Consider the following 26,544-nt stretch of genomic DNA (forward strand, 5'->3'; position numbering starts at 1 on the left):
GGATTAAAAGGATCCATCGAACAGTTATTTAGGAAAGAGGATCCTTTTATTTATGTGGAAATTATCCTCTTTTTCAATGGGGGAATGATCGTTTTATTTGGGGGAAAATTCGTGATGAGACATCAGTCATAAAGAGCACACAACAACTCCTTCATTTCTCTAAACAGAACTGTTGATGCTGATCAGATAATAAGTATCAATATTTATTTTATAAAGTTGAAGCTGAGTCGGATGGCCAAGTGTAGAGTAGTTAGGGTGACATATTGGGTAATTTATTGTTTTTCAATGATTAGTCAAACTTCATCCACATGTGTGGAGACATTACCATTACTTTTTTTCTTTAGCTTCATTTATTACAGCCGTGTTGGAGAGTCTGTTATTTTTATAGTAAAACAAAAGCGTGACACATTTTCTGATAATAATGTCATGGCCTTTTTACTGTTTGATAAGTTTTTTTTTTTAATAAAAATTTTTAAGTTAGAAAAATTACATTTAAAAAATGCAATAATTTATCATTTGCCAGTCAAAAAAAGTTGTAAATCCAAAAGAAAAATATCTTACAACTTTTCCCATTTTAAAAGTTAGAAATTTAAGAGTTAAAAAAAAACAAAATTTGAGTTGGAGTAATTTACAAAATAGTAAAACTTTTCCAGTACGAGACGTACATTTTTGAAAGAAAAACCCTCACAGTTCTTTTTGTTTGAAAAGGTTGGAAATCTAAAGGAACAAAAAAAAAAAGAAAAAAAAATCAAAATTTTCTGGTTAAAAAAATGTAAATTCACAAGAAAAAGACTTTTTTTTCAGTTTAAAAAGTCAAAAATTTCAAAGTTCTTCTGATTTAAAGTTGTAATTAAAAAAAAAAAATAATCTCCAAATTTTCAGGTTGAAACAGTAAGTTATTAAAGAGAAAATGACTTAAAAGTTTTTCCGGTTTAAAAAGTTGTGAATTAATGAGAAACAAAATGTAGAATTTCTGAGATTATAAAATCCAAAATGGTCCAGTGCATGGAAAAAACTCAGACCAGATGAAGCAGTTTAGTTTAGAGGCAACCAGATCACCGTTTACCGACTGATGATAAAGTTCTTCTGTCCACTCCAGAATGTTTGGCATGATCTGCAGCTAGAGAGGTTGGTGAGTTATTGAGACTCCAGCTGTTGGTTCATGCTGATAAAGATGTTTAAATGTTTTCAGACTAAATGTTAGACTTGATCCTGTTCCAGCCTCTGTCGGTGTGTTAGCGTTGTGTGACTCAGCACCTCCATGTGAAAAAGGTAAAAGTGTCTGTAAAGTGCAGCCTCCACACCGTTGTTAAACTCTGACAGATTCCTCACCTCCACCATCGCTCCACTTCACACTCAGGAAGAGAGGAGACGGAGTGCCTCACAGGGTTTAACACCAGGTGCTAACTGAGCATGTGCAGAACGCAGGAGTAGACCTGTGAGACATATCCAGTTTCAAAAGATTGTTCTGTGCTGTTTTCTCTCTCCTGTCCCGTGCCTTTACGGTTTATAAAACATTCCATCCTTGCCTTCGAAGATGATGTCATCCTTCAAACTTTATAAACATTCCATCCTTGCCTTTGAAGATGATGTCCTCCTTTAAAGTGTACAAAACATTCCATCCTTGCCTTTAAAGATGATGTCCTCCTTTAAAGTTTATAAAAAAACTCCATCCTTGCCTTTGACAATGATATCATCCTTTTTAGTTTAAAAACATTCCATCCTTGCCTTTTAAGATGATGTCATCCTTTCAAGTTCATAAAACATTCCATTCTGGCCTTTTAAGAGGATGTAATTCTTTGAAGTTTATAAAACATTCCATCCTGGCCATTGAAGAGGATGTCATCCTTTAAAGTTAATGAAACATTCCTTCCTTGCCTTTGAAAATGATTTCATCCTTTTTAGTTTATAAACATTTCATCCTTGCCTTTGAAGATGATGTCATTCTCTCTGCAGGTACTGACCAGTCTCACCTGAAGAGAATCGGCAGTCCACACCTGCAGCATGAGGGCCAGGTCTGGACCAGGTCTAGACCAGGTCTGTCTCTGCTGAGAGTGCTGATCCATCATCAGTTATCAATCATCCTGCTGAGTGATTTCTTTCAGACTTGTCCTTTAGTGTAGGGGTGGGTTTTCTTTAGTGTGATGCTTTTTTTTCAAAATTAATTAAAGAAATTGTTTCTATTTTCTTCTGCTGGTGTCAGAAGTGAAAGTTTAGGCTGGATTGTTACTTAAAAAGGAGAATAAAAGCTTTCTCCATGAACAGGAGCCAGCACATCCATAGATCCTGAAGTCTCACAGAGACAGACTGCTGCTGTGTTTGTTCAGAGGAAATGTTCCTTCAGGCTGCTCAGAGTTCATGTTTGGAGGATCTGTTTACAGTAAAGTCCGTTTACATGCTGCAGGTCAGACATCAGATTTATCCTCACGCTGAGGTCAGAACAGCTGGAAATGAGTCAGGATTACATCAGGACAAACATTTAGACCTACAGAGGCTTTACATTCAGGGGTTATCCATAATCTCAGTTAGAAAGAGTCTCAATGGAGCACAGAGAAAGGCTGGGATATTATCATGATGAAACAAAGGAAAAGTACAGTTTAAAACAGCTGGTTAATTACAATAGACAGAAAATATCAACAGTACAAATGAAGTTTACAACAGAACAGATCTCTATGAAAACATGGAGCCATGAGAGTCTGACTGTCATGAACGACTGAGGAGCAGAGAGTTCTCAGGTAGACGGACAGATCTGATACACCTGAGACCCTGAGCACGGCCTCACAGGTACGAAAAACAGATAACTAAAAACCTGAAGGAACACAGATCCATCCATTATCCATCATTCATTCATCCATCCATCATCCATCCATCCATCCATCCATCCATCCATCCATCCATCATCCATCCACCCATCCATCCATCCATCATCCATCCATCCATCCATCCACCCATCCATCCATCTATCATCCATCCACCCATCCATCCATCCATCCATCCATCATCCATCCACCCATCCATCCATCTATCATCCATCCACCCATCCACCCATCCATCCATCCATCCATCCATCAATCCATCCATCCATCCATTCCCCAGCATCAGTTCCCATCTCCTCCAGGAGGATCCTTTAGAGACCACATGGTTTACATAATCCCTTTAGTGAGTTCTCCGCCCATCCTGAGGTCTTCTTCCTCCGATCTTCCCATCCTCTGATCGTGTCCAAGTAGTTTTCCGACAGAGTGTGGTGCTCCGCCCACCTTCATTACCCACTATCTGTTTGAGTGTCAGAGTGTCTTCGTTAAAGGTCATGCTTGATTATGTGCTTTTATGAATACTGTTGTCAGTTCATGACTGAATCTCTGACACTGATGGAGAAAAGCTGTTAAAAAGGCACGTTATAGACGCACCACCAGCAGACATAAGCTACATGCAAAGCATTATGGGAGCCCCGTGGTTATGTCCATGTTCCCATGCAGACCTGCTGTCCTCTGAGCAGACCATCAAGGTTCAGATCTGATCTGTGGCTCCTTCATGCGTGTCATTCCTCTCTCTCTCTCTCTCTCTCTCTCTCTCTCTCTGTCTCTGTCTGCTGACCTATCAAAATAAAAGCACAAGATCCCAAAATAAACTGTTAAAAAGAATACTTTGACTTTTATCCTTGAATGCAGCGCTGTGTGACAGCTGGCTGTGATTTATCAGATTTCTGATTTCATCAGTGGCACATGAAGACAGCGGGTCAATAACCCCTCTCTTTGGAGAAATCCAGAATAAAAATGAATAAAAGTCTCAGAGCTGTTTGTTCATGACGAGGAGAGAAGACAGGAAACTGACGGATCAAATCAGAAAAACAGTTTATCCATCAGCGCTTAAATGTTCCTCATCTCTGGAATAATAAAGACAGACAGGGATTCATCTGGGTCTGCTTAAAGTTAGAGGGACCAGCTGAGACCAGCTGAGTCCTCAGAGTCAGAAAAGTTAGAATGTGATGGTAAGAATTAGAATTGTTAGTGACGCAGAGAAAGTTAAAACCAAGAGGTCAATGAGGAACACCAAACACGCTATGATTGGCTGGTTTTCTGAAAAGCTGTGCAGGAGGGAATTTTGCAGATTTTTTAATGTTTATATCTGAAGTTCCCTGAAGTCCCTTTCCCAGAGGACCTGCACATGCCAGCATCCCCACATCCAGACTGATGAGCAATGAGGCTATCGGTGAAAACCTCTGATGAGTCCAGGACCTGTCTCTGATCCAGCACTCAGTAAGAAAGAAGAGCTGTTAAAGCCATAAAAATCAGGATTTTCTCTGATTACACAGAAACCATGGAAATACAGAGGAGAAGACAGCTGCATGAGCTCAGAGTTAACGTTGGCCTTACCAAACAACCCTGATCATCGTTGGAGCTAAAGGATCCAGGGGTGGTGGTAGGACCTGAAAACTCTGGACTTAAACACAACAGTGCGTGAATATTTCTGTAGTTAAAAGTGTTTAATCTCAAAAAATGCACATTTAAGAAACCTTACAAAACTTATGAAACATATATTTTGAATTTAAGTAATTAACAACAACACAGTTTAAACTGGTCATTAGCTTCTGGGTTTTCAGTTGGGAAGTTCTCGTTTTTCCAGGATGTCCCTGAAGTGTTCACAGTGAGGTCATGAATCTACCCGTTGGGTACGGAGAAGAAGAATCCACGGTGGAAAAATGAACCCTAGGTGGCAGTAGAACAAAGCTACAGGTCGGCTTGTATGAATGAGGAAAGGATGGAATGTTCAAGCAGCTTTGATGACGTCATCTTTCTAGAGCTCCTTTTAAAGGATGATGTCACCAAAGGCAGTGGACAGAATGTTGGTGAAGCTGGGGATGTTGGGGAACATTCCCTCCACTGTTGCCAAAAAGTTCACAACTTTAGAAAAAGGGGTGGAGCTGGTGAGGAATTTTGCGCCATTCTTCCCACTTTTCTACAAGTCAAAATAAAACCCAGAAATTTTTTAAAGTTGTTCAGATTTTCTTGAGGTCACTTGACCTTCAATGCATGAGCCTCCATCATTGCAAAGTCTCTACCTAATTTATATAGGAGATTTTCAAAATAAAAGACTAACTTTTTCAAATGAAATTCTTTAGATTGTCTCAGGTGGAACTGACGTCATATAAAAGCCTCAATAATATCAAAATAACTTTATTTGAATCATTTTTATAAAAGTGGATTTTCAGAATAAAAGCCTCAGTTTTTCAAATATTTAAGCAGACTGGTTTTGCTTTACAAAAATCATATAATTTCAAAGTAACTCTCTTACTCTCTAAAGGGGGTTTTCAAAATAAAAGGCTAATTCTTTTCCAAACAATCCTTTAGAATATTTTCTTAACTGGACTGGAATTTCTACAGAGAAGGATGTAACATTTTGAAATTACTTTTATGACTCTTTTTTCTCTTTAACATTAATTTTAGAAATAAAAAACGTAATTTCTCAAATGAAATTTTAGATGCTCTAAAGTCAGTTCTTTGGAACTGGTCATAATAATAAATATAACAATATATAAAGTAATAAAAAAATAAATAGTAATAATAATAATAATAATAATAATAACTGTATTCTTATTATTAGCATTATTTTAATCTATATCATTATAACACTGCTATTCTAAATGTTAATCTTAATTTCCCATCTGTTTTACCACAAACTCCTTTTTGTGGGTGTCTCGTGTCTGGCCCCTCCCCATTCCTCCCTCCTCCTCCCCCTCTGGTTTATATGGGAGTCCCCTCCTGGATCCTGGAGGGTCGGCGGGCTGCAGAGAGAGAGGAAGGACGAGCTGTGAACAGAGTTAAAACTAAAGAAGAAGAAAGAGAAACTCAGTCCCGGAGAAGATGAAGCCTCTGATCCTGATCCTGATCCCGGCTCTGGCCCTGCTGATCACGGTCTGCGTGGCCCGGTCTCCGTACCAGGCGGTCCTACAGCACAGCCGGATCAGAGGACGGCTGCAGGGGTGAGTCCGAACCAAACTGAACCGAGTTTAGAGTCTTAAATCTGCAGGAGGTCCTGGTCTGGGTTCTGGTGGGACTTTATCAAAGTCTGTGATTGGTTTCTACCTGATTGCGTCACAGGCTGATCAGTGACGTAACATTTTAATGTTTTATTTCATGCAGTGAAACCAGTGTGGCTCGGTTTTTGCTGGGACTGAATCAGACTTTAAAGTTCTGATCCTGCAGCCTTACATGCAACTAAACATTGGCAACGTTTTTGTGCAATTCCCACAAAGAGAAACGAGTCAAAAACTGCAAACCAACAGCTGAACAGAGTCTGGACTGTTCATATACTTTTGGACCAGAGGGTTTCCCTCACTCCCCTCCAGTCTCACTTTCTTCTCCAAAGGTTGCCAACTTATGTTTGCAATTTAGATATTGTTTTTTCATTTTTCAACAACCTCTTTGAGTCTTTATGTTTGTTTATTAGCTGGTAAACTCAGAAGAGATGTGAAATTTTCTTTTTCTTTTTTTTTTTTTTTTTTTTGGATATTCAATAGTTGCAGACCAACTACTGCTCATGTACATATGGAAACATTGCCAATGCTTTTATGCAATTTCCATGATGAGGGATGAGTCCTTAAAAACTGCAGGCCAACAGTTTTCCATTGTCAGGGTTCAGGGTTTCCCTCCTTTTGTGGGAGCTGACACACAGAGTGAAGATGTGAAGTCGTCTTGCTTTTGATTCCCAAGAATTGCAGATAAACTTTTGCTTATCTGGAAATGTTGCCAACGTTTCCTCAACAACAGATGGGTCCTTAAAAACTGCAAACACATACTTTTCCATAGTCTGAATTAAAGAAAACTCTGGCAATATTAGGACTCGAGGGTTTCCCTCACACCTCTCCAGTTACAATCTCCTGTCCAAAGGTTGCCAACATATTTGTGCAATTTAGTCTTCTGTCTTTTTTATCTCCATCTTTTTATGTTCAGCTTTCTGAGGGTAAAGCAGAGTAAAGAGATGAAGTCTTCCTTGGTTTTTAATTCTGAAGTATTGCAGATAAAATTCTGCTCATTGACTTATGGAAACATTGCCAATGTTTTTGTGCAATTTCCACAGTGAGGAATGAGTCCCTGAAAAAATGTTACAGTTTCAGAACTTTGGAAATATTTTGGCAACATTTTTAAAAAGAGTTTCTTTCACTGTTTTCCAGTTTTACTGTTTTCTCCAACAGTTGCCAACATATTTGTACAATTTAGACATTGCTCTATTACCATGATATTCAGTTGGAGGCCCTGGGGCCAGATCAGGCCCCCAAGGCCATTTTTAGGGGCCCTTTAGAGATCCAGTATGTAGAATTTCTGCCCCTAAAAATCTATATTAATTTAAAAAGCGACCATTCCTTTATTATATAATTTCTAACTGAGGTCTTACAGTATCTCAGATATCTCCTAAACCTTCCTCTCTATTCTAGTTCTGAGCGTTGCTCCTTTAACCCAGGACTCGCTGTACCCATCTGTTACCAGCGTAACAGATGGATACAGTTTCTCCCTGGAATTGAGCGAGTTTTTGGTAAAAATGTGCCACAAAATAATGTTGCCTGTCAACCTCATCTTCACCTCTAACGGAGGGGAAAAAAAGGAATATTGATGATAAATGATTTTGAGATAAAAAAAAAGTCAAAATTTAAAATCATGATATTTAACAGTTAAAGTACTAAAATCACAGGTTTAAAAGGTCAAAAGATGAGATAAAAAATTTGAATGGAAAATATTAAAATTTTGGATTAAAAATTATATTTAGAAGTTGAAAAGGTCAACATCCTAGAAAAAAATTCTAAATCACAAGTTTTTAATGTCAAAATATGAGATCAAATTAAAAATACTGAGTTATAAAGGTCCAAAGATGAGATAAAAATGTAAGATTTTAAATCAAAAAGGTTACTATTTGGGATTAAAATTTAAAGTTAGGAGTTGAAAATGGCAAAATGTAAGATAAAATTTGAATTCATGAGTTTAAAATGTCACTTAAAATTAAAATCGTGAATCTAAATGATCAAAATATGAGATAAAAGTCAAAATTACAATTTTAAAAGGTCAAAATAAAAAAAGAATTAAAACCAAAACTTTAAGTCAGAATTGCAGGATGCAATTAAAAAATATGAAACGAAAACACAAATTTCTATTCCCACATTCCTGACTTTTATCAAATAATTTTTAACTTTTTACTATTTCTAATTCCTAAAAGTGATATTTTCAGTCATCAAGTTTAGGTTTATGTTGTTATACTGGAGGAAATCTGCAGACCTCATACTGGTGGGCCGGGTATACCTGTGCCACGGGCCGGATTTGGTCCCCCGGCCTTGAGTTTGACACCCCAGATTTACAGGACCAGCTCCCCGTCAGTCCACCTTAAATTCCTTACAAGTTTCATATGTTGATGTAAAGGTGGAATGCGTGGCCTTCAGGTGTAAACCGAGAATCCTGAAAGCGTTTAAAGCATGTTTGTGGTTGCTAAATGAGCGGGATGAGATCGATGTCAGACCACAGAGCAGGAATGTTGGGCCAGTCGTTCTGCTCCGTTTGACTCTAAAACATCGATACTCAATGTGGAGCCACATGTGGCTCTTTCGTTCTGATATGTGGCTCTTTTATGTCTTAATTTGAAATATTATTCCCCCAGGAAACCTTTAGAAAGGAAAACTTTGACCTCAGAAATTATCCATTTCAAGTCACATTAATCAGTTTGGTTCCCTACAGTAGGCTTTCATTGTCAAACTTAACTGTCAACCTTTATTTTTTTGTCTTTGTCTCAATTGCCCTTCTTTGCAATTTTTGCCACTTTTAATCATTTATGCTGCTTTAAGCCAATTTTTGGCATTTTCACCACTTTTTGCCTCTTTTATCCTGCTGCTTCTTGCCATTAAAATCACTTTTTCCCATTTTTTGCCCACTTTTTCCACCTTTTTGCTGTTTCTGCCCATTTTTAACACTTTTCACTCATTTTTTTTTGCCGCCTTTTTTACTGCTTTATGACCATTTTTTCCACCTGTAACATATTTTTTGCCACTTCTCACCCATTTCTCCCACTTTTCTCTCCATTTTTGTGACTTTTCACCAGTTTTTTCCCTTCTATGCCTATTTTACCCTGTTACCCATTTTTAGCCACATTTTTGCTGCTCTCTGATCTTTTTTTTTTACCAGCCTTAAACTATTTTTATTGCCACTTTAACCCATTTTTCACTGCTTTGATTGCGGCTCTTGCAAAGGTATTTTTCAACAGTTAGGCTCTTTGGCTGAGCGGTGTTGAGTAACACTGCTCTAGAAGGTTCTAAAGATGCAGTCTTTAAAGTAGGGCCGAACGACTAAGGGAAATAATCCAATTGCGATTTTTTTCCCCAATATTGCAATTGTGATATGATATGCGATTTTTTCTTCAGTTCTTGATCTTTTGTTGTTTTTTTTGCAACAAACACAAACAATAAATCATTTTATAGTACAAGCAACACAATATTAGATAAAACTAGGGCTCAACAATTTAGAAAAATATCTAATTGTGATGTTTTTGACTCGTGTTGCAAATCAGATAGGAACTGTTGTATTGGAGGGAGTCATCATTTTTATGGCATTCTCATATTTAGTAAGAAAACGTATAAAAAAGTAGGATTTTTGTCGACTATTCTAAAAAACTGCCAGCTGGAGGATTGCATGATAAGTCATTTATAACATCTCTGCTGCTAAAGAGTTTTAAAATCGGTATTTTGACAGAAATTTCAGGTAAAAGACATGCTGCACCTTCTGCGATTTGAAAATTAATTTCCCAGCCCTGCTTTAAAGTGATGCTGCACAGGGAAGGTCTGAGGTTTTCTACATGTCCCACTTTACTGTAGAGCACTGTTCATCAACTGGAGGCCTGGGGGCTATATCTGGCCCCCCATGGCATCCTATCTGGCCCCCAGAGAATTATAATATTCCAAAAATTTGAGAAGGAAAAATATGGTATTCTGTTTGTTTTGTTTTTTTAACTCAAAGGTCCATTAATTTTGGAGGGAAATAAACAATATTTTTGCAAGAATATGTTAATTAGACCAAAATATTTTTATTGATGTCAATAAATAGAAAAAAAGGTGGACTGATCAGTGTTAAACTGTTAATTTAAACGTTAACAGAGATTTAAATAAAGTTTAGATTTAGAGTGACTAACACTGATAAAGCTGAGTGAACTGTGATCGTTTCAGGTCTCTCTATCTGAATGAAGACTGGTTTTAAAGTTTGCTTTGTGTCTCTCTCTTCCAGGCCGAACGTGTGCGCGATGCAGCAGATTAAAGGCACCGACAAGAAATACTTCACCAACTGCAAACAGTGGTACCATCGCAAGATCTGTGGGAAACCCACGTGAGTCTCACTCAAACCGTCTGCCGTCTTTGAAAGGTTTTGTTGCCAAAGATTTTGGACTTGTGGATTTTCATTTCCTGTCAGATTTGATTTGTCCTCCTGAAAACTGGTCTGAGCTCAGCGACTCGTTTCGAGTGTTCAGAGTTTGTGTTTAGAGGACAGAGGAATGTCCCTCTCTGGAGGTGTCCTCGCCTCTTATATAACCCAGAAGAAGAAAAATCTGCAGCCTTGCAGAGCCATCAGTGTCAGTTTACCTAAAAGAGCAGCAGAGAGACCTGGAGGTTCAGAGAGAGGACGAGTAGCACTCGTTCTCTAGTCTTTTATGGCTTTCAGGTACAGACATGATGCACAGTCTTTCTGAGGTGATACAGGCCAGCTAAGAGGATGATTGTGACCAGTGGGGGCGCTGCTGAGCACAGCTGCAGCATCATTATGATTATAGAGAATCATCAGAGCAGATTTATTCATCCTGGCCTCTTCATGCTGCAGGAACAGAGGCCTATTGATCACCTTTCCTTTTCCAGCTCCACCTTCTTAACCAAATATGGTCACTTCCTGCTCCATTTACACATGATCCCAGACTTAAGGCTTCATAAAGATCGCAGACAAATCCACGAGTGATATTATGGCTGCACCATTATTTTACATCCTTTTAAATCACCCGTCCACCAATGCCTGGAGAAGAGAGAGAGAAGGATGAGTGTTGTTAGAGCCGGCTGCTCTCCAGGTGGACAGAGAAGAAGAGTTTAAACAGAGAAATGTAAACAGAGCAGGATTTTAACTCCAGGGAGTTTGAAATGTTTAGAGGAATTAAAGGCTTCAACATGAGTGAGCCTGAGGATACACACCGTGTGTGTGTGAATAATGAAACGATGTAAACACAAAGTTAAACTCTCGCTCGGACGCTCAAGACGAACTCTGAAATGTCTTACAATCACAGTCCTCTGGAGTGCAGAAATCTAGAGCATATGTCTGCTCTAATGTCTGCTTGATCGCAGATCTTTAGTTTAGGAGTCACTTTTTATCTCTCTTTTACAGATTTTTAATAATTACTGGTAAAGTCTGGATGATGGTTTTGGCTCTCAGACTTTTACCATGAGAGTGTGTGTGATAGAATGTTGGGACTATGTCTGATGGAGAACAGCACAGCAGCAGCATTCATCAGTATATGCCAACATTTCCCTCTCTCTAAAGCCAATCAGAGGCTGGATGACATCATCAAAGGCAGAGGATGGAATGTTCATGAAAAAAATGCACGGACATTTGTTCTGATGTCACGAAGAGAGTCCCAACATTCTGTCACACACAGACGGTAAAACTCTGAGAGCCAAAAATCATCATCAAACTTTAACATTAATTATTAAAAATCTGTCTGATAGTAAAACAGTCAAACAGTTTATCAGAAAGGTTAAGAGCAGATATGAGTTTAGAGCAGTGGTTCTCAATGTGGGGGTCGGACCCCCTTGGGGGTCACGAGAAACTGACAGGGGGTCTCCATATGCATTAAAAAACTATGAATATTTTTAAAAATTAAGACATTTGCCATTTTAAACAAATTTTGCCAGATTTGAACCGTTTTTGTTCGTTTCTCTCACCAATTTTGCCCATTTTAACCCATTTTTGCCATTTAATCCCACTTTTGTTGATTTTAAACTCTTTCCACCCCTTTATTGCATGGTTTTAACTACATTTCACTACTAGTAAGGCCCTTTTTTGCCAGTTTTACCTATTCCTGCCAATTTCTGCCTATGTATCTTCCTCAGTTGACCCATTTTTTGCCAGTTTCAACCAGTTTTTCTAACCATTTCACCAAATTTTCCACCTATTTTTGCCACTTTAAACCCATGTTGGCCACTTTTTAATCCCCTTTCACCATTTTTTATGCACATTTTTGTCACTCTAACCCATTTTTTGCTTTCTTTTTGGCACTTTTGTCTAATTTTTGCCACTTCTAACCCATTTCCGCTACTTTCAAAATCCCTTTTCACCACCTTTTCCACCTGGTTTTGCCATTTTAACCCACTTTAATTCTGTTTGTAAGGGATTTACATTTTTAAGAAGGCTATGTACTATAGCACCAAAGAATAACAAAAATAATTTGATAAGAGTGGTTATTATTCAGGTTAAATATAAATATGGTACAGCTTTACAGTGGACCAGGATTTTGCTGACCTCCATGGTCCCCCAGTTTGACTGGGCCCCAGAAAGCTCTCCCCTTTCTCCCCCCCTTATAGACGGCCCTGTCTGCACGACTATTCTTGAATGTTCATGGCTGTGTTCGACCACCTTCAGGTGCAGTGGGGGTCCCCTGTCTCTGTATTTTGGAGGTTGCAGGCTGAAAAGGTTGAGAACCACTGGTTTCAGTCTTAGTCTTAGGGTTTAGATGAAATTTATTTTAAGTTTTAGTCACAATTTAGTAATTTCTGTCCTTTTTAGTTTTAGTCTAGTTTTAGTCAGTGAAGACTCAAAAACATTTTAGTCTAGTTTTAGTCCATAAAAAGTCCTCACATTTTAGTCTTTACTTTTAGTCCAAGCATTTATTTTCTTGTCTAAATCTGGTACCAGATCATGGTAGTGTGTTCTCTGCACCCTGCCAAACCTGGGGTTCCTGCTTTCTACAGCGGAAAAGATACAGATGCATTGGTTTTTTTTGACAGATTTACCCACAGCGGAGAGAAATCATGGGTTTTGAATGTCCAACAAAAACTACATTACATTTTATTCTACTGTTAGTCATCTTGACAAAAACTAAATTTAGTTTTTGTCAGTTTTAGTCATCACAGATCTATTTTTGTTAGTCTTTGTGTAGTTTTTGTCTTGGAAAAGAAGGCTGCCAATGAACATTTTAAGTCATATTTGCAGTGGACAAAATTAACACTGCTCAACTGTTTGCACAACTTTGGGTCTCAAGGTTGTCCAGTTTGTGTTTTAAAAATCTGGAGTCAATCAGATGAAATCCCTCGGACAAGTTCGTTCAAATGTGCAAAGTGTCCGTCAGTGGAAAAGGGCAAAATGCCAAATTTTGATATTTTGCTGTTTGTAGTTTGGTTCCTGTACGTTTGGAGGATGGTCATAATGCAGTTTTTTTCCTCTAATCGTGATACATATGTGTACTGACTTTCATACATGTAGGTGTCACCCAGGGGCCTACCCCACTTTTGGCGACCGTGTGATTGACTTGCACCATTCCACCACCAGATGGCTGATTCTGACAGGGGACAATTTTTAAAAAAACTTGGCTTTTTACATATAAGGCCCCCCAAAACAGGCCTTGAATTGCCTGGACAACGAAATACAATAGGGTCCTCACTGACCCTTAGTCGGTGTTCGGGCCCTAAATATAAATCTGGCTTAGCTGGCTTCTTTTTAGCTGCAGGCTGGTGTGTGAACCAGTGCTGTAAAGCTAGCTGGACTCTCCTGTTAAACATTTCTCTACTGTTAGATCGACTATAATCGTCTCTTTTCAGGCTGAAAAATTAAAGGTTGCCATTCCAAAGGACCATTAATGCTCCGCGTTCATTTCGTCCATATTTCTGCACGTTTCCATAAAGCTTACGGGCCAAACGGAGCAGTACTGCCAGAAGTGGGGGCAGTGTTGCTGTCACTACCCGATACGTAGCTCTAGTGAGACATGAAGAAGAAATAACAATTACGGAACTTTCTGAGGAAAAGTTGTGCAAGTTGGTTAGAAACGGTGCCTCCGTCTTTGTCTTTTATGCATGAAGTACACTATCAATACCTCCTCCACAGTCGCCATGTTTGTTTTTGAGTTTGTTGTTGTCATAAACTTTTGACTCTGGGCTGACCCCCTGGTGGATGTATTGGTTAACATCCATGCCAATGTAAAGGACGCATGGAAGTGTGTGAGCAGTGACAGTAACATCGTTTGAAAAGGACGTATACATTTTCGTACGTAAAGGGAGTATAATGGGCCTTAACTCAGGATACTGAGTTATGAGTACTCATACTGGAGTTGTACTGTTCTCTGCTCTTGAGGAATCAGACGAGTGTTTTTCTCACACACGTTATTAATGAGGCTGTGCAGCAGAGGGCCAGCTGTGGAGCAGATCTGTCTCTGCATGAGCTGAACAGGATTAAAGCTCCGTCTGTGGCTCTCTGTGAATGTGTGTTGCTCTCGTAAATGTGATAATCAGCTAAAATCTTCCTCTCTTAAATGTTCCAGTTGTCGGCAGGAAGCGTTCTGGTGAAACGCCGCGTTGTGCGTTTGCGGCGAGCGTCTACATCCTGAAACACTCGCGGTCTTTGTGTAAACACAGCGCTCAGTAAATCACACGGTGGCCCCCTCCTCCCCCGTCTCCCTGCAGAGCTGTGAACATGAAGAGGAGGAGGATGAAGGTCACTGACATCAGGAAGATTTAAGACTTTTTGATTCACTGAGAAAAACAGTTTAAAAGAAGCATTCAGAGTTTCACTGTAGAGGCGTTTATTAAAGACAGACGCACCTAACGGCGCCCTGAAGTAGGGACGTGTTCATGAGAGAGACCATGAACTAACTCTTATGGTCATCACGACACTGGAGGTCAGAGTCGTCTAAAAGTTCACGAGTTCAGAAACACCTTCATTTCTCTGTGAAGACGTAACGTCATGTTGGAATTTCTCTATAATAATCCAGGTCTGGAATATTGACTGGGGCACTAGAATGGACTACGTGCAAAAGGCAAGGATGGAACGTTTATACACTTTGATGACATCATCTTTTAAAGCCTGCGGGAGCGTTTAGAAGGATGACATCATCAAAGCAAAAGGAAAGAATATCAGGCTGGACCTACAATAGGAAACAGGCAGATGGACCAATCAAATTCTCTCTGCCCGTTGTTGCTATGCTGTTCTTCAGCAGACATTTGCTTTGATCTCACTAAGAGAATCCCAACATTCTATCACATACACACACGGTAAAAGTCTGAGAGCCAAAAATAATCATCAGACTTTAACAGTAATCATTAAAAATCTGTAAAAGACAGAAAAAACGTGAGTCCAGCATAAATAACTGAATAATTATTTCACTTTTTAAAGCCTAAATGAAGTCTGTAGGAGGAACTGAGTTGGAGTTTTAGGGCTTGAACTGAGATAATGTGTGTGTGTGTGTGTGTGTGTGTATGTTGTGATTCTAGAGGGCTAACTTGATTGGTCCATCCTAAATCTGTTTTCTATTGGTTGCTTCAGATGATGCAGAGAGAGGTTTTGTAAATATGTGTGCAAACACAGTAAATATGCATTCTAGTAACACGTTTTGTAACAAAACTGACTCCATACACTCCTGGTGTCTGCAGACTTTAAGCTACCTGATGGCTTTAGACCCCGTCCCTTTCCTGTCCCCCTCCCTGTGTCTCTGACTGTAAATGTTCATGTTTGTATATTTGTTCACATTTCAGAGCTTTTATGAGTCTGTTATTGAGTGTTCAGGATGTCAGATGTTGCTCAGAGTTCAGATGAATTTTCTCACAAACGGATTCTTTCAGCTCCGAACGGGAAACTGGAAAAAAAAGGGGAAGTGAGAGTTTCTAAGGACGTTTGTTTGAGGACTCTCACCCCCCCACGGAGCGGTCTGTGGAAACACTCGGCTCTTATCTGACTGCTTCATTAGATTTATGGGGGGTGTTTGAAGTGTTTGTGTGTCAGTGGGTCTCTGTGGACCAGGATCAGGAGGTCAGAGGTCAACAGAAGGAAGACTCATAACTCCTCATAACTCACAGACCCCTGACTCCCCCCCACGGCTCCCTTTCCTCCCCCTGGGACTCCCCCCTCTCTGCCCTCCTCTCCTGAAAAACTGACCAGTCAGCAGAAATCTTACACTGAATAACACTGGTTCTTTGACTCAGAACTGAGACCAGTTTCAGACTGGATCTAACCAGGACTTCAACTCTTTATCATTATTAAAATAAAAGTTATACCAGCATCCTTTATGTGGACGGTCCTCTGTTGGCTTTCACTAAACATGCCAACTATGGTCTACTATTTAACGAAAAAAATAAAAGAAATAGCGCCCAACATCCCCAGCTTCGCCAACATTCTGTCTTTGCCTTTAAAGATTATGCAAGCCTTGAAAGTCTACCATTCCTCCCTTGCCTTTAAATGATGACATAATCTTTAAAGGCAAGGATGGAATGTTTTAAAGAAGGATAACCTCAGCTTCAAAGTCTATAAAACATTTCATCAATGCCTTGAAAGGAGTACATCATCTTCAAGGTCAAGGATGGAATGTTCAATAGACTTTAAAGGGTAACATCATCTTCAAAGCCTATAAACCATTCCATCCTTGTCTAAATGGATGACATCATCTTCAAAAACAGGTATTGAACATTTCATAGACTTTAAATGATGACATCATTTTGAAAGTGTGAGAACCATTTCTTTCTTGCCTTTGAAGTTGATGCATCCTATAAGGTGTGTAAAGCATTCCATCCTTGCCTTTGAAGATGATATCATCCTTTTAAGTTTATAAACCATTCCCTCTTTCTTTTTTGAAGATTATGTCATCCTTTAAAGTATATAAAACATTTTATCCTTGCCTTTGAAGATGATGTCATCCTTTAAAGTATATAAAACATTCCATCCTTGCCTTTGAAGATGATATCATCCTTTAAAGTGTATAAACCATTCCCTCTTTGTTTTTGAAGATGATATCATCCTTTAAAGTGTATAAACCATTCCGTCTTTGTTTTTGAAGATGATGTCATCCATTTAAGTATATAAAACATTCCATCCTTGCCTTTGAAGATGATATCATCCTTTAAAGTGTTGTTAGGTTAGGCTTTTTTGTGACTCGCTGTACACATCAGCTGTGATCAGACCAGTGTAGTCCAAACTCTGAACCTTCGATGTCCTCAGTCATTTTCTATTATTTTTAATCATCATTTTCTTTTTTTAAGATTGTTTTATTAGCAATTGCAAAATACACAAACAGTATCCACTTCTGGCATATACAGTTTTTGCATGTTTCAAAAAAACAAAAAACAAAACAAAAACAAAACAAGATAAGTAAACATATAAGAAGTTAAAGGAAAAGGACAATTGTAATGCTTTTAAAGCTTAAATAAATTAATTCAAATGACCAAAATAATTAAATAAATAAATAAATAATAGATAGAATAAAAATAAAGAAAGAAATAATAAAAAATAAAAATAAATTAACAAAATTAAATTCACCATATGACCATTATTACACCATATAGGCTATATTATATTAAATAATAATAATAAAATAATAATTGTGTATACTATTAACTAGTTATAAAAGTGCACCTATAAAAAGTGAACCATTTTATCCATTTATAAGAAAATGAAAATAATAAACAAAGAGAAAGATTAAATAGAAGAAAACTGAACGTATCCCGCCCACCCCACTTCCCAGTTCCACACACATATTTATATTTTCTATTTATTTGTTCTTATGTCAGTGACAGACATTAGTATTGTTGTAAAGATCCCCATGACCTGAGTGCAGTGAGAGTGAGTGCTGTCAGATGGGGTCCCCTTGGGGGGCTTTGTACTGTCATTGCAGAAATTCCACATTAAGAGCCACTTTGTCTGCCCTATGAGGCCCTTAATTGACCTTGGACCTCTAGCAACTGCCTGTTGACAATCTTACCCTCAATAAAACGGTGCAACCCCTCCTCAGATTATGTCCTGCTGTCATAAATCTGGTTCTGTCTCTGACTTTAGAAACGTTCTGGGTTTATTTTGGAGTGTTCTCAGCTCTCTCTGAATCTCAGACACGCCTGCACACTGAACCTGAACAACCATTTTTCTCTGCTGGAAGTTTCCGGAACGTTTCCCTGGAGCGCCTCAACCCCACCGCCTGAATTACTGCGACCTCGCTCTGTTTGTTTAGTCAGAAATCCACGGCGGCCATCTTTGTTTATGTGCAGACCAAACGGGAGTCGAGTTTCCATCTGGTTTGATAATCAGTCCCACATTAGACAGACACGGGGCCGTTCTCCATCTATTTAGGTTCTAGTCAGTGTGATACCGGGCTGAGGTTTCTCCTCCACTCATCAACAGCACATTAAAATGGTTTTATAAAATAGGAAGCATCATTAGGATTCAGTGGTGACTCCAGCCTGCAGCCTTCATCTGCAGCTAGATTTATATCCCTGAAACATGAGCCAATTTAAAGCTACCATATGTAGAATCTTCTCTGAAATGTCTACATTAATTAAAAATGAATACCCCTGCTCCATAATTACAGGAAGCTGCTGTTCTGTTGCTGTACCTCGGTGGGGGGCTCCTCCTAAAGTCCACTGTCATCTCCACAGTCTTGGTTCAGCTCCAGGTGGTTCTGACCACATCAGAGGATCAGCAGTTCCACCTCCTGTCTGTATGCAGACTCATCACAGTCACAGACTGATGATAGTGGTGTCGTCTGCAAACTTCAGGAGTTTCACTGAGGAGTCCACTGAGGTGCAGTCATTGGAGTAGCGGGAGGAGAGCAGTGAGGAGATGACACACCCTGGGGGGTGCTGGTTCTGGTGGTCCGGGTGCTGGATGTGATGCTGCCCATCCTGACCCGCTGCCTCCTGTCAGTCACTTAGCTTTGACTGTGCAAGGCTGTTTTATTTTGTAGAGGACAGGAAGTGGAAGCTGGTGGAGTTGGTGGTGTTATTCCTGGCAGTTGGTGCCCCCCCACCTCCCCCCGTCAGTGCCTGGCAGCAGATTCTTCTTCTCTCACAGGAAATGAGCTTTATGAGCCCAGACGGCTCACACACTTTTATTATGGAAATCTCTACAGGAAGTCACAAAGGGCTCTTCTCTCAGCCTGCACGCTTCGATTCCACACATACACGTGTGTCAGTAAACACACATTTCAGCAGCGACACGTGTGAGAGCAGAAAGAGAGGGATCATGGGTAACTCATCAATGACAGAGCACCAAAAAAAGCAGCACAGAAACTGATGCTTCATTTTGGTACCCCTCTACCCCGATAAGTCCCTCGACCACTAAAACCATTAGTTATACCGCACAACTTAAGTCAGACTAAATCTGCAGACACAATCACTGCACTTAAAGTGATTTCTGTAACTCATCGTCAGACTTCTGCACCTGTCCCAGGTATTTTGGCCTACTCCAGGTGATCAAACTGCCCCCGCTGTCTCAGGGTTGAAGGGTTCCTTCTCCAGACTGCATGTTTCAGCTCCTTCCACAGATGTTCACTAGGATTTAGATCAGGACTTAGAGTCCACTGTTTGGTTCTTAGCTGTTCTTGGCTGTTTTTAGCTCTGTATTTGGGCTCATCCTGTTGGAGGATAACCTTGCAAAGCAGATGGATATGCCCGTTTCCTGGCAAATCCATCTTGCAAAGCTCCTGTCTGAACCGTTTGGTCACGGCAGTCTTTGAGTCTACAGTGAGTCCAGATCTACCCGTTCCTGTTTTTAAACCTGATGAATCTCTGCTGTTCATAACATTACAACAGTATTTTTGTTATATCGGCATTTTAGCTCTTCTCTATTCTGCTAAACACTCAGAGGTCAGTTCCTGATTCTTGTTCCATTTCCATGTTGCAATCTGGTCCATGAATCATCACATAACTTTATTTAAAAAGACACACCATGGCTGTAAAGAGGCATTATTATCTGTTTCTGTGAGCAGCACCACTATTGTTTACACCAACAGTCTCTCCCTCATGTTAACTGTCCTTTGTTGGAAACTTCTAGAAAAGTAAGGGATACCCTCACTCCTTGCCTGTTCCACTCACTTTCCAGAAGTTTCCAACTATAGTTGACTATTTGGTAAAAAAAATCTGCAAAAATTCGTCCTCTGGCTTTGATGATGATGTCATCAAGGGTTATAAAACAGTCCACCTAGACCTTTGAGGATCTTTAGATGTTGTTCTGGGCTCTAACTCCTGGATGAGCTGTCCATTGCAGCAACTTTCGCTCTTGGAGTCATTTTGGTAGGCCGACCTTTCCTGGGAAGGCCCACCACTGTTCACAGTTTTCTCCTTTTGTGGGTAATGGCGCTAGGGACGTCTTCTTTTGTTATTGTTTTGGTTGAGAGCCCCCTGCTGGCTGAATGTCACAGAAGGTCAAATATGATAAATATGAGCCGATGTGAGTCCAGCAATGTCCTAAGAATGATCTGGCCCAGAGCTGAAGGAATGTTGGGACTGTAAACATTTCTGTGGATCATGAAACAAAAACTCTTTATACAAACACTCGTCATGGAAACGATACCTGCAGATCCTCCTGTCCCGCTCTTATTGTGCACATAACTTTATTAGCATCATTACATGCAGACAGGAATTTATGAGTCTGCTGCTGCAGAAATATTATGAGCTGTTCAGGTGGAAACTCAGAGTTTTATAGACAGAACGGTTTTTGCTCCTGGGGCTGAAACGTGTGGATCATGACAGAGCTGAGAGGGTTGGTCTGACGGGGTTTCTGTTTTCCTACAGACAGGAAGACGGCGAGTGGGGGGGGTTAGAGGACTTTATGATGATGGTTTAATAAAAACAGGAAGTAGAAAATGATCCTCATGTGTCCTCTCCTGCTGCAGGGTGATCACCTACGAGTGCTGTCCCGGCTATGAGAAGGTTCCTGGAGAGAAAGGCTGTCCTGCTGGTATGAGCCCCACAACAATAACACTGTACACAACAAACACAGACTATCTACCAACCAGAGACCATCTAGACTGTCTCAGACATGTGGTCCCTCACAGATGCATTGTGGGTGTTCTGCCTGGTCTGTTTGTTGTTGATGAAGCTGCAGACAAACACGGATTGGCTCTGGTTTATTTTAGCAGCAGCAGACTCATCAGTATCATCGTTTCTGTGTTTGTCTGCAGCGCTGCCTCTGGTCAACATCTACAACACTCTTGGCGTGGTCGGAGCCTCCACCACGCAGATGTACTCAGAACGAGCAAAACTGAAGGACGAAATTGAAGGGCCGGGGAGCTTCACGTTCTTCGCCCCCAGTAATGAGGCCTGGGCTGCCCTGCCGACCGTGAGTACCAAAACACCTGAAGAAGAACTGGCTCCAAACCTCTCACTCACTGGGATCCATGTTTTTAACGTTACAGGAGATCCTGGATGCTCTGGTCAGCAACGTGAACATCGAGCTGCTCAATGCTCTTCATTACCACATGGTAAACCGGCGCCTGACCTCCGAGGAGCTCAGACACGGGTCATCCTTCGCCTCCATGTACCAGGATTTCCACGTCCACATCCACCACTACTCCAATGGAGTCAGTACCTCTCTAACCATGTTTATTCAGCAGCGCTGTCACATGATTCACTCTCATAGTCTCTGCTGTAAATCACAGTTAATCACAGCCTTTCATGGTTTTTCAAAATTCCTCTTTTTTGCATCATGAAGCTGTTCTGGTTTCATTTTCTCCTGTCTTAAATTAAGGATAACTGACTTCCTGTCTGGATCAGACCTGCTTTTACTGGTAGAGATTCTAACATGGATTTAACCACAGAAAAAATAAACCTGTTCTGGATCCTAAAGGAAATAAGGGGACTATAAAAAGGTCCATGTTTGATGGTGCTCTTCTCCTCTCTCCTCAGATTGTGACGGTGAACTGTGCCCGTCTCATCAAACCTGACCAACACGCCACCAACGGCATCGTACATGTGGTTGACCGTGTCATCACTGCCATCTCCAACAACGTGAACACGCTCTTGGACATCGACGATGACCTGGAGACGCTGAGAGTGAGTGTCCCTGTCAAACAATAAGTCCATTCTGAACATTTCCTGTTACCACGCCCCTTCACTTCCTGCTCCATGTTTGTGTCCAGACGGCGATGGCAGCCGCAGGACTGACCGCCCTGTTGGAGAACGAGGGTCAGTACACCATCTTCGCTCCGACCAATGAGGCCTTTGAGAAGATCCCTAAGGAGACCCTGAACAGGATCCTGGGAGACCCTGTAGCTCTGAGAGGTGAGCAGCAGGGGGCGCCATGACTCGTTCTTTCTGTTGTTACACTGATGATGCAACTCTGATGTCTCCGCCCCCCAGATCTGCTCAACTACCACATCCTGAGGACCATGCACTGTGCCGAGTCCATCGTGTCAGGGACTCCAATGGAGACGCTGCAGGGGACCACACTGGAGGTCGGCTGTGACGGCGACCAGATGACCCTGAACGGAAGGGCCATCATCACCAAGAGGGACCAGCTGGGAACCAACGGGGTGGTCCACTACATCAACGAGCTGCTGATCCCAGACTCAGGTAATAATTACTGTCATGGTTACTCTGATGACCATCAACAGTCACAGAGTCACTCCGATGACCATCAGCAGTCACAGAGTCACTCTGATGACCATCAGCAGTCACAGAGTCACTCTAATGACCATCAGCAGTCACAGAGTCACTCTGATGACCATCAACAGTCACAGAGTCACTCTGATGACCATCAACAGTCACAGAGTCACTCTGATGACCATCCACAGTCAAAGAGTCACTCTGATGACCATCAGCAGTCACAGAGCTACTCTGATGACCATCAACAGTCATAGAGTCACTCTGATGACCATCAACAGTCACAGAGTCACTCTGATGACCATCAACAGTCATAGAGTCACTCTGATGACCATCAACAGTCACAGAGTCACTCTGATGACCATCAGCAGTCACAGAGTCACTCTGATGACCATCAACAGTCATAGAGTCACTCTGATGACCATCAACAGTCACAGAGTCATTCTGATGGCCATCAACAGTCACAGAGTCACTCTAAGAAGTCATTTATTCTGTTATTGACTGGGGTGCCTCTTTTAAATTTAACAATACCTGGACTGTTAGTTTATAAAGAAGCAGCAGATTTAAACATCTCATTCTTGTTGCTGTTTTGTTTCTTCAGCTAAAGTTCTCCTGGAGCTGGCTGAAGGATCCTCTCTTGCCACAGCAGCCAGGCTGTTTGTGGAGGCGGGCCTGACCCCCCACCTGACGGGCTCCGAGGCTCTGACCCTGATGGCTCCTCTGGATGAAGCCTTTAAAGGTAACACCTCACCTCAGACCTCCAGGACCTCAGCACCAGACCTCACAGCAGCTTCCGACTTTAAAGGGACAGTTTGTGTTTTTTAAAGGGTATTTTTATGGAGGGTTGTCATGACACCAGATTTCTAGTCTTCCTCTGACTGTGGTGAAAATCGGATGATATAAATACCCTAACTTTTAGTCTGAATGGACCACAGCTACTCTTTGTCTCTTTGTTGCAGCAGCTTTTCTTGAACTTGTAAAAATGGATGCATATTTAACATGTTTCACATTGACACAAAAGTTGAACACAAATAGATACATCACATTTACGTGTAGCCACAACTGCAGCGTACATGCAAGTAGCTGCAAACCAACATAAGTAGCTACAACAACACAGCAATATCAGAAAGACCACAGCAACATCTGAAACACCACAGTAATATCTGAAAAGTAATGCAATAAAACATAAATGCAAGTTGCTGCAACATGAATGCAAGTAGCTGCAACATGAATGAAAGTTGCTGCAACATGAATGAAAGTTGCTGCAGCAACACAAGAAACCAGAACTTGAACACACGTAGCTACAACATAAATGAAAGTTGTTGCAACATGAATAAAAGTTGCTGCAATATGAATGGAAGTTTCTGCAACAACACAAGAAAACAGAACTTGAACACAAGTAGCTACAATATGTTTAAAAGTTGCTGCAACATGAATAAAAGTTGTTGCGACACGAATGAAAGTAGCTACAACATGAATGAAAGTTGTTGCAACATGAATGGAACTTGCTGCAACATGAATGAAAGTTGTTGCAACATGAATGAAAATTGCTGTTACAACAAAGGAAACCAGAACTTGAACACATGTAGCTACAACATATATGGAAGTTGCTGCAACATGAATGAAAACTGTTGCATTATAAATAAAGGTTGCTGCAACATGAATGGAAGTTGCTGCAACATGAATGAAAGTTGCTGTTATACGAATGATAGTTGACGCAACATGAATGAAAGTTGCTGCAATGTGAATGGAAGTTCCTGCAACATGAACGAAAGTTGCTGCAACATGAATGAAAGCTGCTGCATCATGAATTAAAGTTTCTGCAACATGAATTACAGGTGCTGCAACATGAACGAAAGTTGCTGCAACTTCAATGAAAGTTACTGCAACATGAATGGAAGTTGCTGCAACTTAAATGAAAGCTGCTGCAACATGAATGAAAGTTGCTGCAACATAAATCTAGGACACTAAAACCTGATCAAAAGTTGCTGCAGCATGGAGGCAAGCAATAGTATCATGTATGAACCTCTAAAGTTTTTTCATTGTGACAACCCCACCCATGTATGTGTGTTTGTGTAACAGGAAGCCTGTCCATGACCCCTGACCTGAGGAAGCTGATGACCAATCACATCCTGAAGGAGCAGCTGTCGTCTAACTCTCTGTACCACGGTCAGGAGCTGGAGACGCTCGGAGGACTCCGACTCCGAGTGTTTGTCTACAGAAATGTGAGAAGATGCCTGTGTTTCTTTTTGTTTTATTTGCTTTAAGATGAACAAACATTAGAATTGTTCTCCAACCAAACAGCTGCATGAATCTGAGACTGCTCTGCTGCAGAGCTGCTCTGCTCTGGTGGTTTTCAAGTCTTTAATTTTGGTTTTATTCTTGTGGTTTCTAAAGCAGAAGCTGTTTGTTCCCGTAAAATCAAACCAGATTTAGTTTGTTAGAAAGGCGGCCATTATCTGCTTCCTGGAATAAAAATCCTCTAATAGCCATCATCATAGATATTTTCCCAATGACTGTCAGATGGTTTTTAGTCTGATTCTCATGTTTTTATGTCAGTTTTCTGCATGAGACAATTTCATAAACTTAACTGATGTTGGACTGTGGCAGACCACAGACATGAGGACGGTTAGAATCCTCTGAATCCACACCAGACCAGCTTTCACAACATCAGACGTTCCTAAACTGTCTGAGGGATATTAAACAGAAGGCTGAAACATCCATGATGACTGCACAAATAAAAGCCACTGTAGAGTTGACTGTTGCTTCAGTCACCATTGTTTTATGATCATAGTGAGTAGTAGAGGTAGTGACATCTCTCTCTGCACAATTTTCGTGTTTATGAGCTTACTTGTTCTTTTTTATATAGATTCATCACCAAACAGATCTGCAATTGAAATATTCCACAGAGAGAGAGAGCTGTCTATGTAGAACGGAATCAACCTGGTTTCGCTGAAGCCGCCTGTAGGCGTGAAACTTCCAAATTTGATCCAGTACTGATGCTGGAAGTGTATTCATTTTTATTGTCAACAATGGACTGGTTAACTTTGGTAATAAAAATATGTTGAAGATTGTATAGAAAACAAGTTTGCATATTTTTCAATTCATTCTAGAAAAACCCACATTAAATATAATACACTACTGCTTGAGAAATACTAAGAAACACAAGGATAATGGGAACATAGGGGTTGAAATGAAAATATGATAAAAGAAAACCCTAGAGCTAACTGTGGGAATATAATACAAAAACACACAAGGAGGGGAAGATGACAAGAAGATTAGAGGAGACAATAGTGGCAAAAATGACGATTTCAAAACATACACAGAGTTAGAAACAGAAGAGAGGATGAAAACACGAACAAACAACTCAAAAACAAGGAACCATGACAGTGTCAGCATTTGAGTTTCTTTATCAACATAAGTAGGAAGTCTGTCATCAATGTAGTTATCTGTGCTTTCTACTGCTGGTCTACATGCTACTGCAGAAAGGGGAGGGGGAGTTGATGTTTCTGGTGAACCTTCAAAGGTGGAATGTTGTATAAGCTATGAGTACATCATCTTTATATGCAGAGAATGGAATGTTGTATGAGCTATGAGGAGATCATGTCCAAAGGCAGTGGATGGAATGTTTCAAATGCTTTGATGACATCATCTTTATATGCAGAGGACAGAATGTTGTATAAGCTTCAATGACATCTTTATTTGCAGTGCACAGAATGTTTTATAAGCTATGATGACATCATCTTTATATGCAGGGGTGGAATGTTGTATAAGCTTTGATGATGCCATCGTTACATGCAGAGGATGGAATGTTGTAGAAGCTATGAGGACATCATCTTTATATGCAGAGGATGGAATGTTGTATAAGCTTAAATGACGTCATCTTTATATGCAGAGGATGGAATGTTGTATAAGCCTTGGTGGCATCATCTTTATAGTAAGAGGAGAGAGTGCGGGTGAAGCTGGGTGTG

At 40.4% G+C, this 26,544-nt stretch overlaps 1 protein-coding gene across 2 annotated transcripts in view; it reads left to right on the plus strand.

The window, feature by feature from the left end:
* The first annotated feature begins 5,764 nt into the window (after positions 1-5,764).
* Positions 5,765-26,544, plus strand: part of tgfbi (transforming growth factor, beta-induced) — a 36,770-nt gene continuing 15,990 nt past the window's right edge. For both annotated transcript variants that reach the window (XM_041797612.1, XM_041797614.1), the window contains exons 1-10: positions 5,765-5,980; positions 10,254-10,352; positions 20,866-20,930; positions 21,154-21,311; positions 21,388-21,552; positions 21,878-22,024; positions 22,111-22,252; positions 22,331-22,543; positions 23,175-23,312; positions 24,656-24,798. In XM_041797612.1, the coding sequence (XP_041653546.1) occupies positions 5,862-5,980; positions 10,254-10,352; positions 20,866-20,930; positions 21,154-21,311; positions 21,388-21,552; positions 21,878-22,024; positions 22,111-22,252; positions 22,331-22,543; positions 23,175-23,312; positions 24,656-24,798 (1,389 nt within the window). In that variant the 5' untranslated portion in view covers positions 5,765-5,861. The remainder of the gene's footprint in view (positions 5,981-10,253; positions 10,353-20,865; positions 20,931-21,153; positions 21,312-21,387; positions 21,553-21,877; positions 22,025-22,110; positions 22,253-22,330; positions 22,544-23,174; positions 23,313-24,655; positions 24,799-26,544) is intronic.

Source organism: Cheilinus undulatus, linkage group 10 (assembly GCF_018320785.1).
Source record: "Cheilinus undulatus linkage group 10, ASM1832078v1, whole genome shotgun sequence".
Lineage (NCBI taxonomy): Eukaryota > Metazoa > Chordata > Actinopteri > Labriformes > Labridae > Cheilinus > Cheilinus undulatus.